Source organism: Phyllostomus hastatus, unplaced genomic scaffold, assembly GCF_019186645.2.
Source record: "Phyllostomus hastatus isolate PE091 unplaced genomic scaffold, TTU_PhHast_1.1 phas_contig_40, whole genome shotgun sequence".
Taxonomy (NCBI): Eukaryota; Metazoa; Chordata; class Mammalia; order Chiroptera; family Phyllostomidae; genus Phyllostomus; species Phyllostomus hastatus.
The window spans coordinates 33,648,346-33,664,086 of NW_025333872.1; the positions used below are offsets into that span (position 1 = coordinate 33,648,346).

Below are 15,741 nucleotides of genomic sequence, written 5' to 3' on the forward strand. Positions count from 1 at the left end.
TTACCTTTTCTTATATGCATGCTACCATTTGAAACTATCAATACTTTTTGCATGCTGGCTAAAAACAAGTGCTACATCTTACTCTCCCGTATGGTCCCCATATTTTGTGCTCATGTACAAAACAGCATTCAAATATTTGCTAATCAAAATGTCTTCACCTGTATTTATACTATAAATAATTTAAGTACTTTCCTTTATAACTATTAAATCTTTAATACCCTTGCAATATTGACTTGCCCTGTAATAGAGCATGTCAAAGAATTACAACATAAACGTAATTCCCCAGATATAGTGTAACAAGCTAGAGTGAGAAACTCACATTCATGGCAACAAATTTTAAGGTATGTCTTTGATATCAAGATATAGATGAGAAAGAGAATGTCAGAATCTAAAGCACCCCAGAAACCTGAAAGACAGTAACAATAAATAAAGTTTATAATCAAAAGACTGAAGGTTAATTCCTTACCCAGAAAGGCTGAAACAAAGACTGGAAGCACCAAAGAATCCTTTTAACACAGAGAGTGCTGATATGACATCTTGTTAGGTGATGACAGATAGGTAATGAGATTGATAGGAAAGAAGAAAGAAAAAGAGGGAGAGAGAGAGATCTTGAAATCTGGATTTACAAGGGAACATGATATGAGATATACCGATTTTAAGCTTTTCGTTCTCCCTTTCCCAGATGCACACAGCTATAATTGTCCAAAACTAAATAGAGGTCACACTGAGAACATGGTAATGTCAGAAGTATACATATGCAAAAATTCTGAGTGGTAGATTGGCAGCCTCTGCTTGTTTGGAACGTTGCAAGGAGAATTTATTGTTCTGGATTAGTGGACACTGGAACATTTTTTTTTCCTCTCAAGTAAAAGAAAGGTTAACAATTATAAAAATAAGAAAAAAATTAATTAAATAAATAAAATTATTATTTGGAACTTACCCATAAAACAACAAAAACAAAGCAAAAATCAAATTCAGTAAAACCACTTTCTAGCAAAAGGTATACTGTACTCTTCAGTTAAAATCAGAACCAGACAAGAAGCAACCAGAAGAGAGCTTTGAACAACAGAAATCGACATGAGAGAGAAACTCATAAATAAACACAGCTTGAACAATAGATAGAGAGAAAGAAAGAACAGGAAAGATAAAGCAAAAGCACCAGATACATGAGAAAAACTACTAATGTGGAATCTACAAATCCCACTCCATCTTATTTACTACCTAATAATCAAATGGCCTGGTACTAAGAAATTTAAGTCTCCTTTCATATATTTTCAAATGAATTTAATATTCACTTAAACTTATAGTTAAAACAGCTGTACTTTGATAATTTAAGAGAAAAAAGGTTTAAAAACAACTTTGTAAACTTAGAAACATTATGGTTATATAAACCTCTAAACTTGCATACTACCTTTTTCAGGGAATTAAAATATTACAAAAGCTCTTGACATCAGTTCAGAGAACTTGCATGCATTTACAAGTTATTTCTGGGAATAATTTATCTGCTTCTCAGTGATTAACTGGAGTTGAAAGACTTTAGAACTGTCATCCAAACAAAGCTATACTGATGTTTACCTCCTGCCACTACAAACACAAATTCATGAGCTTCCTAACTATACCCAAAGAGTTAAAAATATTATTATTTTTAAAAAGATTCTATTTATTTTGAGAGAGAGGGGAAGAGAAGGAGAAAGAGGGAAAGATACATCAATGTGTGCTTGCCTCTTGTGCCCCCCTCCAACTCGGGACCTGGCCCACAACCCAGGGATATGCCCTGACTGGGAATTGACCTGGCAACCCTTTGGTTCGTAGGCCTGCGCTCAATCCCCTGAGCTATACCAGGCAGCGCTAAAAATATTCTTAATATACAGTATCTGCCTTCAATGAAATATCCAAATATACTCTAGTTTTGCACTGAACACTGAAGTTACATAAGTACTGTTCAGCTGAAACGAGTAATTTACATAGTTTTTAAAAGAATGTATGTAGTTAAGTAGAATTTAAGGCCTAGAATTCAGGTCCTTTCAAAAAAGAACAAATTTGTCTTATGTTCATAACATTCTTGACAATATTCTCTTTAGCTTTTTTCTTGGTTCACTGAAAGAAAAAGGTTCAGTGTTTCTTCCTTATATATTATGCTTTTCCAACAAATGCTTTCAAAAGTTTACTTTAGGATTATTTCATTTTTAAAGATGAGACAAGGGGAAGAGGAAGTGCAAGAGGTACTGTCTACTCCATTTGATACCCTATGTCACTTGTCAAATACCTCTTATAAAAAACAAAAATAAAAAGAAATCCAACATCCATTCTTCAGCTGCTTTTATTATTCAGATCCTCTATTAAGAACAAAGCTATCAGTGAAAATAACAGAAATGATTCCATCACTTTTAATAGATAATAACACTAACAAGTTGAGAATCCATTTATAAGATTTGGAAATGAAATATATTAGGAAATTATGCAAGCTTACAAGTTAAATATCTTTATCTCAATTCTCAATCTCTAACCTTTTGTTTATAAATTTCAGTGATCCTAAAATAAAGTATAAAATATAAGATTTTTTGAAGTGTTATCATAACTGGCTGCAGGAAAAAAGAAATTAAAATATTTATCTGAATGATGAGTATCAGTATAATATTAAAATATCAATGGCTCAATATTTTATATTTATAGAATACATTAATAAATTTATTTGTTAAAATATAATTATTTTATATCAAACACGAGCATTTAAAAATTTAACCATTCACTTTTGAAAGGATTTTTAATGATAGAATTTTTTACTATTTCTAAAATTTCAAAAAACAATTTTAATCTCTGTAATAGTTAAGAAAAATACAATAGAATGTTGATTAATACAAAATAATTTATTACATAATTTCATTACCTTTTATAGAGGTACAAATTTCAAGTGGAAAATTCAATTATAAAAAGAGGAACTGATATTAAAACAGTATTCTCAAATGCACTTGATAAAAATCTGCATTTTTATAAGCATTTGTATATAAAATTTTTGTTCTTTTAAAGGCAGTTTTTAAAAAAAATTCATGATTATTTTTAATAAATTATTTTATTGGTTTGAGGCAGAGAAAACATTCATTTGTTGTTCAGTGTTTGCATTATTTATGCATTCACTGGTTGATTCTTGTGTGTGCCCTGACTAGGGATCAAACCTGCAACCCTGGCATATTAGGGACAATGCTTTAACCAATTGAGCTACCCAGCCAGAGGTAAAGGCACAATTTACATTCCTTATTTTTTGGACTTAGGTTTAATGGTGGATTCACTTATTCATATTATAAGTCTGATTTTAAAACACACAAAATATTAAATTTGTACTGGATCAACTTTTATGGTATTTTAGTAACACTAAAGCTTAATTATTAGCTGCAGAGAGCCAAATAGTTATAACCACAGCCAAAATTCAACATTCATGTTAGTGAATAGTGAACACAAGCTTCTACTGCTCCTTCAAATTGTTTTTATTTTCTTAATAGCAATGCTGGATGCTTTATCTTCCATCTGCCCATAGATTAAAAAAAAAAAAAAAAAACAGAATAAAGAGCAAAAACTAGGGCACTTAGATAACTTAAGAGACAGAAAAAAGTATCATCAAGATAAATATCTCAAAATATCTATTCAGAGTTCATATATTATGAAAACATTTTCCCACTGCACACATCACTGACTGGGAGAGTTGGACAATAGCTGTGCAGTGACTAAACACAACTAGAGTTAGGATTAAGAACAGAAAAACATAGGTTTAAATCCCAAGTACCCATATAAAGAGCAGTGTAACCTAGCTGAACCTGGGCAAAGCACTTACCTCTGTAAAGTTTCTCTATTTGCAAAACCAGTAATAAAATCTACTCTGATTATATTATAAAGTTTTCATGAGACACAAATGAGGTAATATGTAGAAGTATTTTGGAAGCCTTTAAAAATCACCCCCCAAATTAAACAGTATCTTCATGTTAAGGAGATAAAGAGTAGCCCATTTTTGTTTTGTTAAATGTAGTGTATATTTTTAATCCTTTCTAGTTTATTATGTTTTCCTCGCAGTTTGAAGAGTCTATGGATACTCTCCACTTCTACTTATTACACATATTTGTTTCTTCTGCTATTTAAAGGGTTTCCATCTCACTCCAAAAGAATAGGAGAAATATCCTTAGCTAAACCACTTATTAAACAATAAATAATTTTTAAGCCAATAATGTAACTAACTCCTTAGCTAATTTCAAAGCACATACAATATAATATGGGCAACTTCTACTACTGATTATATCACTAATTTGTAATGGTCTAAGAGTAAATCACTTCTCTCTCCAGGTGCTGCAATTTTTTAATTTATTGATAAGGTGCAGTATTAGTGTGATCAATTCATTTGACGAGAAAAAATTCACCTTTATAACTTAAAGGTAAAAACAATATTCAAGCATGAGAAAATTTTCCTTCTAAACACTCTACTAATATACCAATGCCATATGAAAATATAAAATTACTAAATAAAGTCACTAATATATGTACAGACCACAAATTTTCTTTTGAAACTATAAAGAGAAATTGAGAAATGACTAATTTCTTTATTCAATAAGATGTCCCAAAAAGAAGCAAACCAGAAACATAAGGTGAAAAAATTCTTTACTGGCATATTTCAGGATTTGCTTTTTTAAAAAATCTTCTTTATACATATAATCACTAAGGAAATCCATCCATAATTGACAATTTTACCCCAAATAATTAACACTATATTTTTAGAAAAATAAGAATTTGACAAATCTTTTGTCTTACCTTATTGTGCACTATGGCATATCAATAGACAGCTTTATTAATAAAAATTCCTTTTATTTTCTGCTTACTCCCCCTTCAAACTATTTTTATATGGCATCACATCTATGAAATTTTTTCACAACACTGTTTTATGAAACAATTGTTTCCAAAATAATTCTGACCACACACTATTAATTTATTGTTTTATAATTTATTACCAAAGATTTCTATCCTTGATTTTTAAAACAATCTAAAAATATCAAAACAGTATAAACACATTTTTCTTTTTGTTTTCTTTGCTGAAAGGTATCACTGATATATAGGAAGTAAAGTAAAAACATGCAACTAAACAGTCATATTTAAGGAGTACTGCAAACAGTGGTTAGAGAGGAATGGAAACACTATAAAATAAGGTATTTGTGATATTAAACCACTGCAATTTAAATACTCAACAAAATATACTAAAAATCTACATAAGCAGCAAAATATGGAGGACAAAGTGCTTAATCCCAAATAAATATCTAATATACCATAACTTCATAAAAGGCAAGAATGCCTGATTCTTTGGCTTTAATTTTAAAATGGGTGCATTTTAATTAAATTATGTTTTACTACAGGACTATTGGTGAAGTACAACACTATAAATATTTATTTATGATTTCTTCACATAGTTTTCCCAACTTGTCTTATCTATAATATATCTTCATACCTGTGAGTTTCTCATCAAAGCTTCACTGTTAAAACTATTTTAAAAATTAAATTAGTTACAACAAATTCATGTATTATAATATGCACAATTTTCTTTTAAATTTAGCATATAAATTTAAGTGTAGAATAAGGAACTTTTAGAAACTTAAGTCAAAATAATGTCAAAACATGGTCATAAATGGATTTCCTTTGTGACGTGAAGAGTACCTGAGTTAAGAAGTCCCCAAATCTTTAATAGCTATGAAGAGACTGATAATTACCATATTGAAATAGGATCGAATTTTGACTCCTCTTGCCAGATCCCATACTATGACGTTTCCATCATGACCGGCAGAAAAGAGAACTCTTGGGTCAAATGGGTGTGGCTCAAGAACAAATACTTCATCTTCATGACCCTGAAATATTTTTGAAGTAGCAATAAATTATAAATATGAGAAAAGAAAATTTAACTAAACACCAATATGGAAACATTTTGAGAATTTAAGTTTTAAGACCTATTAAAGTGGCAAAAATCATCATATATCAATGTATAATTATGAAGCTGAGCTGATATCACCATCCAGGGCTTTGCTACCATTTAGTAAAACCTGAGAATACTACTGACGTAGCCGTAACATATTAAAAAAGGGCAACAATCTATATTTCTAAGCCAAACCCATTTAAGTACATTTTAAAATTATTTCCAATCTCTGGGAAAAATGTTTTACCCATCTCGTAAGTTAGAGATTTTAGCTAACACAATGACTTTATTCTACAAACAGTTTCAATACCAAATAAAATTAATCTTTTTTCTCACCATCAAGACATGAATTAGTTGGCCCGTGTAAGAATTCCAGACTTTCAGAGTCATGTTATTAACTGCAGTTATAACTGTGCTGTCATGTCGATCCCATGCCACCATAGTTACTTTCATTTTTGTGATTTTATCTTCTATTCCTTGAAGGTTTTGGCTGAAAGTCATGGAGGCAGTATTTGTTTACACTGACATTATTTATTAAAATACAAGTGTGACAAAAATTGAAATATCTTCTCATACAATTTATATTCATTAACATACTTATTGCTTAACAGTTAAGAATAGTTTGAATAAACATAGGATGATAGCAGAAATCACTGCACTGAGTCAGCAAACCCAGAATTTCAACACTCTTGAGCCCTTAAAAATGACTTTGAATAAATAACACTGCTTTAACTCTATCTGGACCCAGGAACTCTCATGCTGCTCTTCATCTTTTACTTCAGGGGTGTCAAACTCTCTTTCACAGGGGGCCACATCAGCCTCACAGTTGCCTTCAAAGGGTTGAATGTAATTTTAGGACTATGAATGTAACTACTCCTTAACTAGGGGCAAGGAGCTTGGCCCTGCCACTAGGTAGAAACAATGTGCCTGGCTGAATAAAACAAGGTGGAGGGCTGGATTTGGCGCGTGGGCCTTGTGTTTGCCACCTGTGTTTTACTCTTACTATTGTCTCCACTAACTGCTTTGTTCTCCCATCTGAGACTACTATACACAATACCAACAGAAAAAATTTATAGAACATTATAACAGTTACAAGATATAATATAATGTCTTTTGGCTGAAGAAAACCATTGGATATACCACATCGTCTCTCGGTGACAGATGAAACATTACAAGATGTTCTGTTTTTTTAAAAAAATAGTGAAACTGACAACTATTCTTACACTACTCTTTCTACCTTAACAAAACGGAACTGAAAAGAGAAAAACATTAATGCAGCAGGTCTTCTCATATATTGCAAAAATCATTTCAAAAAATCAAAGCCGTGAATTCTCCAGAATCACCTCTCGTCATATAGCAATCATTTTAACATGGACTATGATATATGTATGTCTACAGACTTGAGAGTCATACCAACCTGTATATAACATACATTAAATGATCTATCTGTATTTTTGTATTTCAAATTTGATCTCTTACCCTGCTGGACGAGTAGCCATATCCAATAAAATGCTCTTCCATTCTCTTCGTTTAAATTGCCAAATACGTGCTGTCCCATCGCGACTCCCACTTACAAATCTGCATTAAAAGCAGCCCACCCCCAAAAGAAAAAGATCATACATTTGAATGAAATGTACTGTCCAAGAGTTGTTTTTTTAAAATACTCAAGAAGACATAACTCATCTTTGCTTAAACAGCATTCTAATCCAATTAAAATTACTCTATCAGATATTCACTGCAAAATTAAGAACTTCTGAAACATTGTAGGTTTTTAAAATTTTATGCACACATATTCTAATATGCATGGCTAGGTCTCAAAGTAACATTTAAAAGGGTTTCAGGGCCACTATTTACTACCATAGAAATAGAATTGACATATTCCAATGGAAAAATACTGACTTTCCTCTCCATATTAATGACCTTACTTGTTCTATTTAAAGTTGTTAGAAATACATTTCTCTCATTTTAAAACAAGAATATGAGAAAACCAGTTCTGCCTCAAATATTACACTGTAATACATTTCTAATGTCTACTAAAAGTTTCCCTTTACTTTAATATGTACAGGAAATATGTAGGGTGAACAAAAGTCCTTATTATTAAAAATGGCCAAATAAACTAACACTATTACAAATAAAACATAAAGACATGTTTGCATGCAAAGACTATATTCACATTTCAGTATAACTGGTTAAGATCCTTCTTTTAGGTGGTTAATTTGTATACAATTCTAATAAAAATCTGACTATAAAAATTGTCTTTATTTTATAAGTCTTAAAATTGGAACTAAATTTAAGAAAAATAATTATTTTACCTGTTACTAGTGTTGGAAAACTGGATACTGTCAACTTTGTCCTATACATAAACAGATAAACAAAAAAAAGAAGATCCTGAAAATAAACTGTTAGACTCATTTAAATTGTTCTCATCTAATGCATTTTACCAATACTTACAGTATGAAACTCCAATTCTGATATTTTCTCTGGCTGACCTGAGCCAAAAAAATAAACCCTAATAATATGATCTGTACTTCCTGTGGCCAGAAACATTCCACCTGAAAGAACAGTAAACATTTATCAGTAAAACACAAGTTCAAAATCTCTAAAAAATGGGTAATTCAGTGCAAACAACATTAGCAGAATATATACTGGATGATTAATACTTTTACTCTAAAACTATTCCTATTTATCATACATATATGATATATCTAACCTGAATTTAAGGAAGAAGTTTGCTAAGAGAGCTTTGACTAGGATGAATTTTTCAATACATACATAAGTAAAGCTTTGCATCACAAATAACTTCACTGTGATTATATAATGTTATGTTAAAATTAACAGTTATCCTCACTAGAAAACATGCCTTTTAACTGCTGAAATCCCTCTCTTGTCCCATCTCTCACCTATTAAAATTCTACCAAACTTTTAGGGCCCAATTCCTTCAGTAAGTTGTCTTCACAAGTTTTGCAATCAATGAGCCTGCTCTCCTTTAAAGTCTCACTAAGACTTTGTCTTGTAACACATACATTCTATCTTCCATTACAGTAATTTGTATATTCAATTTACTCTGTCCTTGGAATCAATACTCTCCTACACTGTACTTTGAACACATGTGTAGTGCCTACATTTCTGTTATTACTAGAAGGAAAATTTGTCACCATGGAAGTTAACAGTAGAAATCTAAAAGTTAGAAATTCAGAATGGTTGGATATTAGTATGGCAAAAATAGATTCATGTCGTCAGTTCGCAATCACACTTATCTCAGGCACTACTGCTATCCACAATTATGAAATGAAAAGCTAAAGTAAAACTGTAAATAAATGTGAAAATAACAGGTACTAGGAACATTAACTATTAAATCTATTCATGTTTCATTTCATTTTCTCATCAATTCAATTCTGCAGCTCATAATTGTTTTAAAAGACTAATACCCATCAAAATGCTGCTACATAAACTCAAAACTTAATTTGAATGTCATCATTATTATACAGCTAATTTTTAAAGAGGAAATAAGAAAAACTGAACAAAGTAATTAATAAAATTGTACAAATATCAATCAAATTTATGTTATTTAGCCATGGGATAACTCCAAAATCCATGGAAATATAAAGCAGATTTAAAATATCTTTCTTCCAGCAAGATAACTACTCAAAGATTCATTTCCTAACAGAGTAAATTTTGAAACTATTCTCTCTTACCAGAGCATTATAATCTTCTTATAGAAAAATACTAGTCATGTGAGTATATCAACTAAACTCTAGCATAGTTCAAATATTATTAAATTAACTTTTATCTTCCAGCATACGTAAAAAAATATGATTTATATTACAAGAGTAAATTTTTCCAAAATTTTGTGTTCTACTATAAGCTAGCTAGTATGCTTGCTTTCTTTTTTTAAAAAAACAAAAACAAAACCCAGAAAAACCAAACATAATAGACACCTAGTTCTCACAGCTCTGGAGGCTAAGAAGTCTGAGATCAGGGTGTCAACAAGTGGGTGGGAAGGACAAAAACATTCAGTCCATGACAGTATTGTAAGTGAAGTCAGGGACCTTGGAGGTATCTTTATCATAGAACATCCCATTTTCATTACCTGTGCCTTAACAAATCTATTTAATCTATGAAAATTTTCGCATTTAATCAACAGCTCTACCACCTCTAAAACACAGGTTTTGTGTCTTTACATAAAATGTATGTATACTGTGTACACCAAAAGCTTTTTATTCATGGGTCACATTGTCTTTTACCATTTTGCACACAAATTACTCGGTGCAGAGAACTTTCTAGAGCAGAGCTTACCTCAAGCATACAACTGCCTTCGAAAATATAAAGTGGAGGAAAAACTAGGTTTGTAGTTTTGAGTATGTGAAACATGGAATTTATTATTGTATTACTATTTGTTAATTATTGTACTATTTTCCATACAAAGAAGTATAAATCTTTTTTTGCCCCATCCTGTATAATATCCAGGAAAAGAGAAAGATTCTAATGTCCAACTTTAAGCAGAAAATTAGGGAGAAAAAAAAATCTTACCAGCACTAAAAGAAGAACAGATCATTTGAACTCCAGGCCGAGGGCGCTCTGTAAATTTTGCAGGTCTTGGACTACAAAACAAAAATAAACAGTTAAAAATATCCCAAAGTGAATAGCAATGCCAGAAATCACTGTTTTAAAAAATAATCACAGAAGGACAGAATTAAATAAGAAGCAACAGATGGCTCCCTTCCTAAAAACAAGTTTGAAATCATTATGTGTCATGATCAGATCTGTGGAAACTATGTACACACTTTGTAGGAGCTCCTGGTTATACAACAATCTGCACATAAAACAATCCCAAAGCCACTTGTCACACCTAATCAAATTTAACAGTTTCTCAGTTTTTGATTGAATACCAATGCAAAAATACAAACAAGTCATTTGTAAACATGAACACACTAGTAAAATGGGTGCTGACTCTGTGGCATATGTATACCGGCAATAACTAAAGTTTTTCAATATCAAATGTTATCAATTAGATAACTCCCTTGTTTATCATCTAATGACTTGTAAGACTCCCAAAACGAAGAATCTTACATTTATCCTCATAAAAATCTTAAGATTATTTGACTCATATCAATTACAATGTTCATTCAAAATAGTGATCAATGGAAAATAGGTCACACTCAACTATATTTACGTTAATTATATAACTGTGTTAGATAGCTCATTACTATTAGTATTAAATGTTTAGTGTTAATGTTATAATCAACCATATTAAGAAAAAAAATTACAGATTTTACACACCAGCTCCAATATGGTACAATGTATTTGTAATGCTCTAATACAGTGATTACATGTAAAGTCTTATTTAATACATATTTTGAAGTAGTTTTTCTCAAATTAGTAGAAAATTTCAAAAATAGAGCCTCTGACCTCAACCAGAGTGCACTGTACAACTTTTAGAATTCACAGCATTCTAATACAGGATGGTTTTAACTTTGTGATATTTTTATAGGGAAAAAAATTCTGACCTATCAATTTTCTGTTCTGAACAATAATAGTTTTCTTACTGATATTGAACATAACAAAACGTAGCTGTTAAATTTTTAAAGTAGATTTGTAAGTAAATTTTTTGAATTGACATTTGAAGTATTCTTCTTAATACCCACAGGCTCTCATAAAGCATGACACAATTCAGAGAAACTGAAAATTATTAAAGCACTCTTAAAATCGAAATTTATCAGAGTAAAATTAAGGGAATTATAATTTAAGTAAATTAATCTGAAATTATAAAGAAAAATGAGCTACAGTTTTAATAAGTTATTGATCACAGCCCTATATTTTTGTTAATTTTTTGGCACAATCACTCATGTAAACGGCAAACCATCATTTATTTGTAATTCATAACCAGAATATGCAAATAATCATAAAGATTGCAATTTAAATAGGCTTTAATTTTTATTAGGGAAAAAACAGATAAGTTGGTACAAATCATTTATTTTGAAGTACATTTTTGAGGAACTATTTTAAAGCAGGCCTTGGACTCACACTGAGTTCAATTCCCAGCTTTGCTACTTACTCAGGTGTATGAGCTTAAGGCCAGTTAACATTTCTGTACCTTGGGCTCTTCATATGTAAAATGGGAGTAAAAACAATGTATCTCAGAGTTGCAGAATAAATTAAATGAGTATAATCCACATAAAATGCTTATTACTGTTCCCGGCACACACAATAAATATTAGTATTAGTAGTAGTTTAATTAGGTTCAACCAGTTCTACATACTCCAACAATGAGTAAGTAACTGCTATTTAGTTTGGCTCAGTGGTTAAAAGTGGATTCCGACAGTATACTTCCAGTATCTGCTCTCAGCTTTCTTCCCCTTCATCCTGAAGATAATAATATACCTTCTTCATAGAGTTGTCATAAAGATTAATGAGATAACAAATGTAAGGTGCTTGGTACTAGCTTGGCAGGCTAAGTGCTTAATAAAAATTAGATATCATTATGATTATCTGCATATTTTATAATTCCAATTGTCTCCTTACATATTCTACATATGCTTGGACAACTTCTTCCTACTCTTAGATCTCTTGAGCCAGCTTCCGAGTCACCCAACCACTCAGATTACTAACCTAAGAAGCAGCATCTTCACTAGAGGGAGTTGTTACCATACACATAAACCGTATTTAATAAAGTGAATTTATCAAGAGATTTGGTTCTCCAGAACAAGTTCCATTTAGTGAACAAACTGATTCTTTCAATTAGCGCAGAGAGAGAGGTGTTGAAGTCTCTCATAAAAAAAAACAGTATGATACTGTAACACAATTTGCCTTTCATTAGTAATTAAAGCGTCTCTGACATAAATAAGGTAATTTAAGTCCTGTCAAAAATGTTGGCAGTCATCAACTATGTGTAATACAGAAAAAAAAATAGGTGTCCCTATTTAAGGAACATCTATTTCATTTTAATATTTCCCTAGCTTAAAAGTTTTCAAGAAACAATTAGCAGAACAAATACAATACTACTTATAAAAACAACTAGAAAAATATGTAGGTCCAAAAACAGGAAAATCACTAAGCAAAGCATAGAACAACTCCTCCATGGAATATAATGCAACTGTTGAAATTATTAAAAATGGCTATGGTAAACTGTTAAGAAAAAATGTATATATTTCCCTATTTATGTGTAATTTTTAAAATATTATGTGAAAAAATTAAGGTAGTGAGTTTATGGTTAAATCTACATAAATGTTCTGAAAAAAAAATCATTTATATGGAATTACTCACTTCCCAAGTATAGAGATATATATTACCATACTTAGCAATGTAATCTTCAAGAGGCACAAGGTGTTTAATTTTGTAAAGCGATTTTTATTCCTATGCTAATTTTAAGATCCCTAATCACTTTTCTTCTCTGTAAAAACAAAACAGAAAAAAAAAAAAGACAAAGGCATCCTAATCAGGTCCATAAGGAAGTAAAAAATACACAAAGGAAAACAATTAACTATTGCTCCTGTCCATATATAAATACAGTATTTCAACTTTTATCTAAATGTCTACAGAAAGCCTTTAATATTCTAAATATTAGGAATACAACTGAAGTGAAGTCAATTTGCTTTCTCCAAAGAACATGTCTTTGATCACAATCCTTTTTTTTGTTACTCAAGCTGCAATGGCCCCCTCATGCCCTTCCATAAAAGGCACACTCCAGGAATGTTCATACACATGAAGTTTATTTAAACACTACTGTTTTAAAGAACACTGACTTACACCAATTATTTATTAAAGAATTCAATTTGTGTTGATAATTTATAAGCAGAAGAGATAATCACTGAGATAAATTTCCTAATCTGAATGACTTTCTATTCTGAGAGCACAAAGATGGCCATTTCAATACCACAGAAACACTAGATGCACTACCTCTCCATTCATAGACTGTCTATGGAAAAATCAGAACACTTCCTGTCCCTAGTGGCATAATATAGACACCACAGGACCAAGGGCCAAGAAGTGTTCTAGTCTTGGCCTTGCCAATTTTTAAAAACTGTTTTAACTATGGGAAAGTCATTAAACCTTTATTTGCCTCAGTGTCCTTCATCAAAAGATAATATTGTCTAGCCCACTTGTTTTGATAAACCAAGATAATTTAAGTGAAAGCACAAATGCAAAAACCTCCAAAGGGGAGGCTACATCCACCTACCTTCATGCAGTTTAGTGAAAATTTAATGATTCTGTTTTGCTAAGTTTCCTTGGATCTACAATGAAATCTAAAAGTTCATAGATGTGGTGACAGAAATAATTGCAACTGTTCTAAAGAACAGCCTTAGGAACTGTAAGATTATGTTCTCAGAAGGATCTACTCAGATAAAACTATGCAGCATACAGAAACGAGTGGTAATAAGACAGGTATATTCTGAAGGAAATAGCTAGGGCTAGGATAAAGATAAGAGAAAAAAGAAACAAACATGTTAACATGAGATAACTTTCTTTGAAGCATGAAAAAGAAAAGCATAAAAATGAAGAGCCAAAATGATTTTCTGTTATTTACTCAAGGAGAAAACATAAATTTATTTCTATTGTTGACTATTTTATAACTTTTGTAGCTTCAACCATTTAAACAAATTTATGCTTTTAATGTTACATCTGTCAAATAAAAGAGCAACTGACTTTATTTTAAGGGTTCCAGCATCCCACAGCCAAAAACAAATAGTGCCATCTGCCCCAGTAGAAGATAGATATCTCTTTGAGCCACTGCACAATGGTGAGAACTGAAAAACAATCAAAGAAAAAAAATATCCTTAAAAGAAGAGTGACACAGTCCAAATAATATACTCATTTTTATCATACAAATAGCAGTAAGAGAATTACAAAATGCTCAACACTGATAAAAGTCATGACTACCAAGTTATTTAAAGCCATGTATTTATAAAGAAAGCAGAAATATTCCTTTCAGTGGGCTTTACGCAATGAATTATAAAAGTGATTTCTTAAAAAATGTACTTTAAGTTGTAACCAAAAAAGATTTTAAAAACTACCTGTAGTGATGTTATAGACGCACTGTGACCCTGAAGAACAGCCAAAGGTGCACATGTTCGAAGACACCAGACTCGGATCATTTTATCACAACTTCCAGCTGCTATCATGGTATTCTCATAGTTTACAGCCATGTCTGATATTTCAGCAGCATGTCCTCTTAAAGTAGCTAATAATCTTCCATCATCTGTTGCCCAGATTTTCACAAGACAGTCATCAGATCCCTTAAAATAAGAATGAATATTAATAGAATTAACTCTATATGAATTTTAATCTGAATTCTTACCAGAGATAAATCATATCTTTATGTACACAAGTTTCCCATCACTGATCTTCAGTTAAGCATACATATAATGTCATCTAAAGCCAGTTTTAAAAATTTTATCTGTATGGAGTTAATAAAAATATATAAATTACTTGTTTATTCTGCAACAGCAAAATAAGCACAGAAGAGACACTGTAAAACATACAGTGTATTCTATGAATACCTGTATTTGCAGTACAAATAAACATTCCAATATGACATAGCCAAAGTAGAGATTAGGACTTCTAGACTTAATTTTTATGTTTTTTAATTCTCTAGTTTTCCCTATTCATCTTATAGCTAATACTTTACTCTCAAATCTCCCTATATCCCCCTATTTTTTATTATTAAAAAGTTTTAAATATATAAAAAAGTGAAGAATATTATCACTAACCCCAGATACCCACGTTTTTCCAGATTCAAAATTTACCAACAAGTTTCAAAGATTACATATATTAAAATTCTTTACAACCTCCCAATCTAATTCTTT

General features: G+C 31.0%; 1 protein-coding gene across 1 annotated transcript in view; it reads right to left on the reverse strand.

Annotated features, from left to right (window-relative positions):
• LOC123822186 (pleckstrin homology domain interacting protein) overlaps positions 1-15,741 on the reverse strand; it is a 140,537-nt gene that overhangs the window by 72,676 nt on the left and 52,120 nt on the right. The window contains exons 8-15 of the mRNA XM_045844139.1: positions 14,950-15,171; positions 14,582-14,682; positions 10,469-10,539; positions 8,390-8,490; positions 8,251-8,291; positions 7,418-7,516; positions 6,275-6,428; positions 5,739-5,873 (exon numbers count right to left, since the gene is read on the reverse strand). Of these exons, the coding sequence (XP_045700095.1) occupies positions 5,739-5,873; positions 6,275-6,428; positions 7,418-7,516; positions 8,251-8,291; positions 8,390-8,490; positions 10,469-10,539; positions 14,582-14,682; positions 14,950-15,171 (924 nt within the window). The remainder of the gene's footprint in view (positions 1-5,738; positions 5,874-6,274; positions 6,429-7,417; positions 7,517-8,250; positions 8,292-8,389; positions 8,491-10,468; positions 10,540-14,581; positions 14,683-14,949; positions 15,172-15,741) is intronic.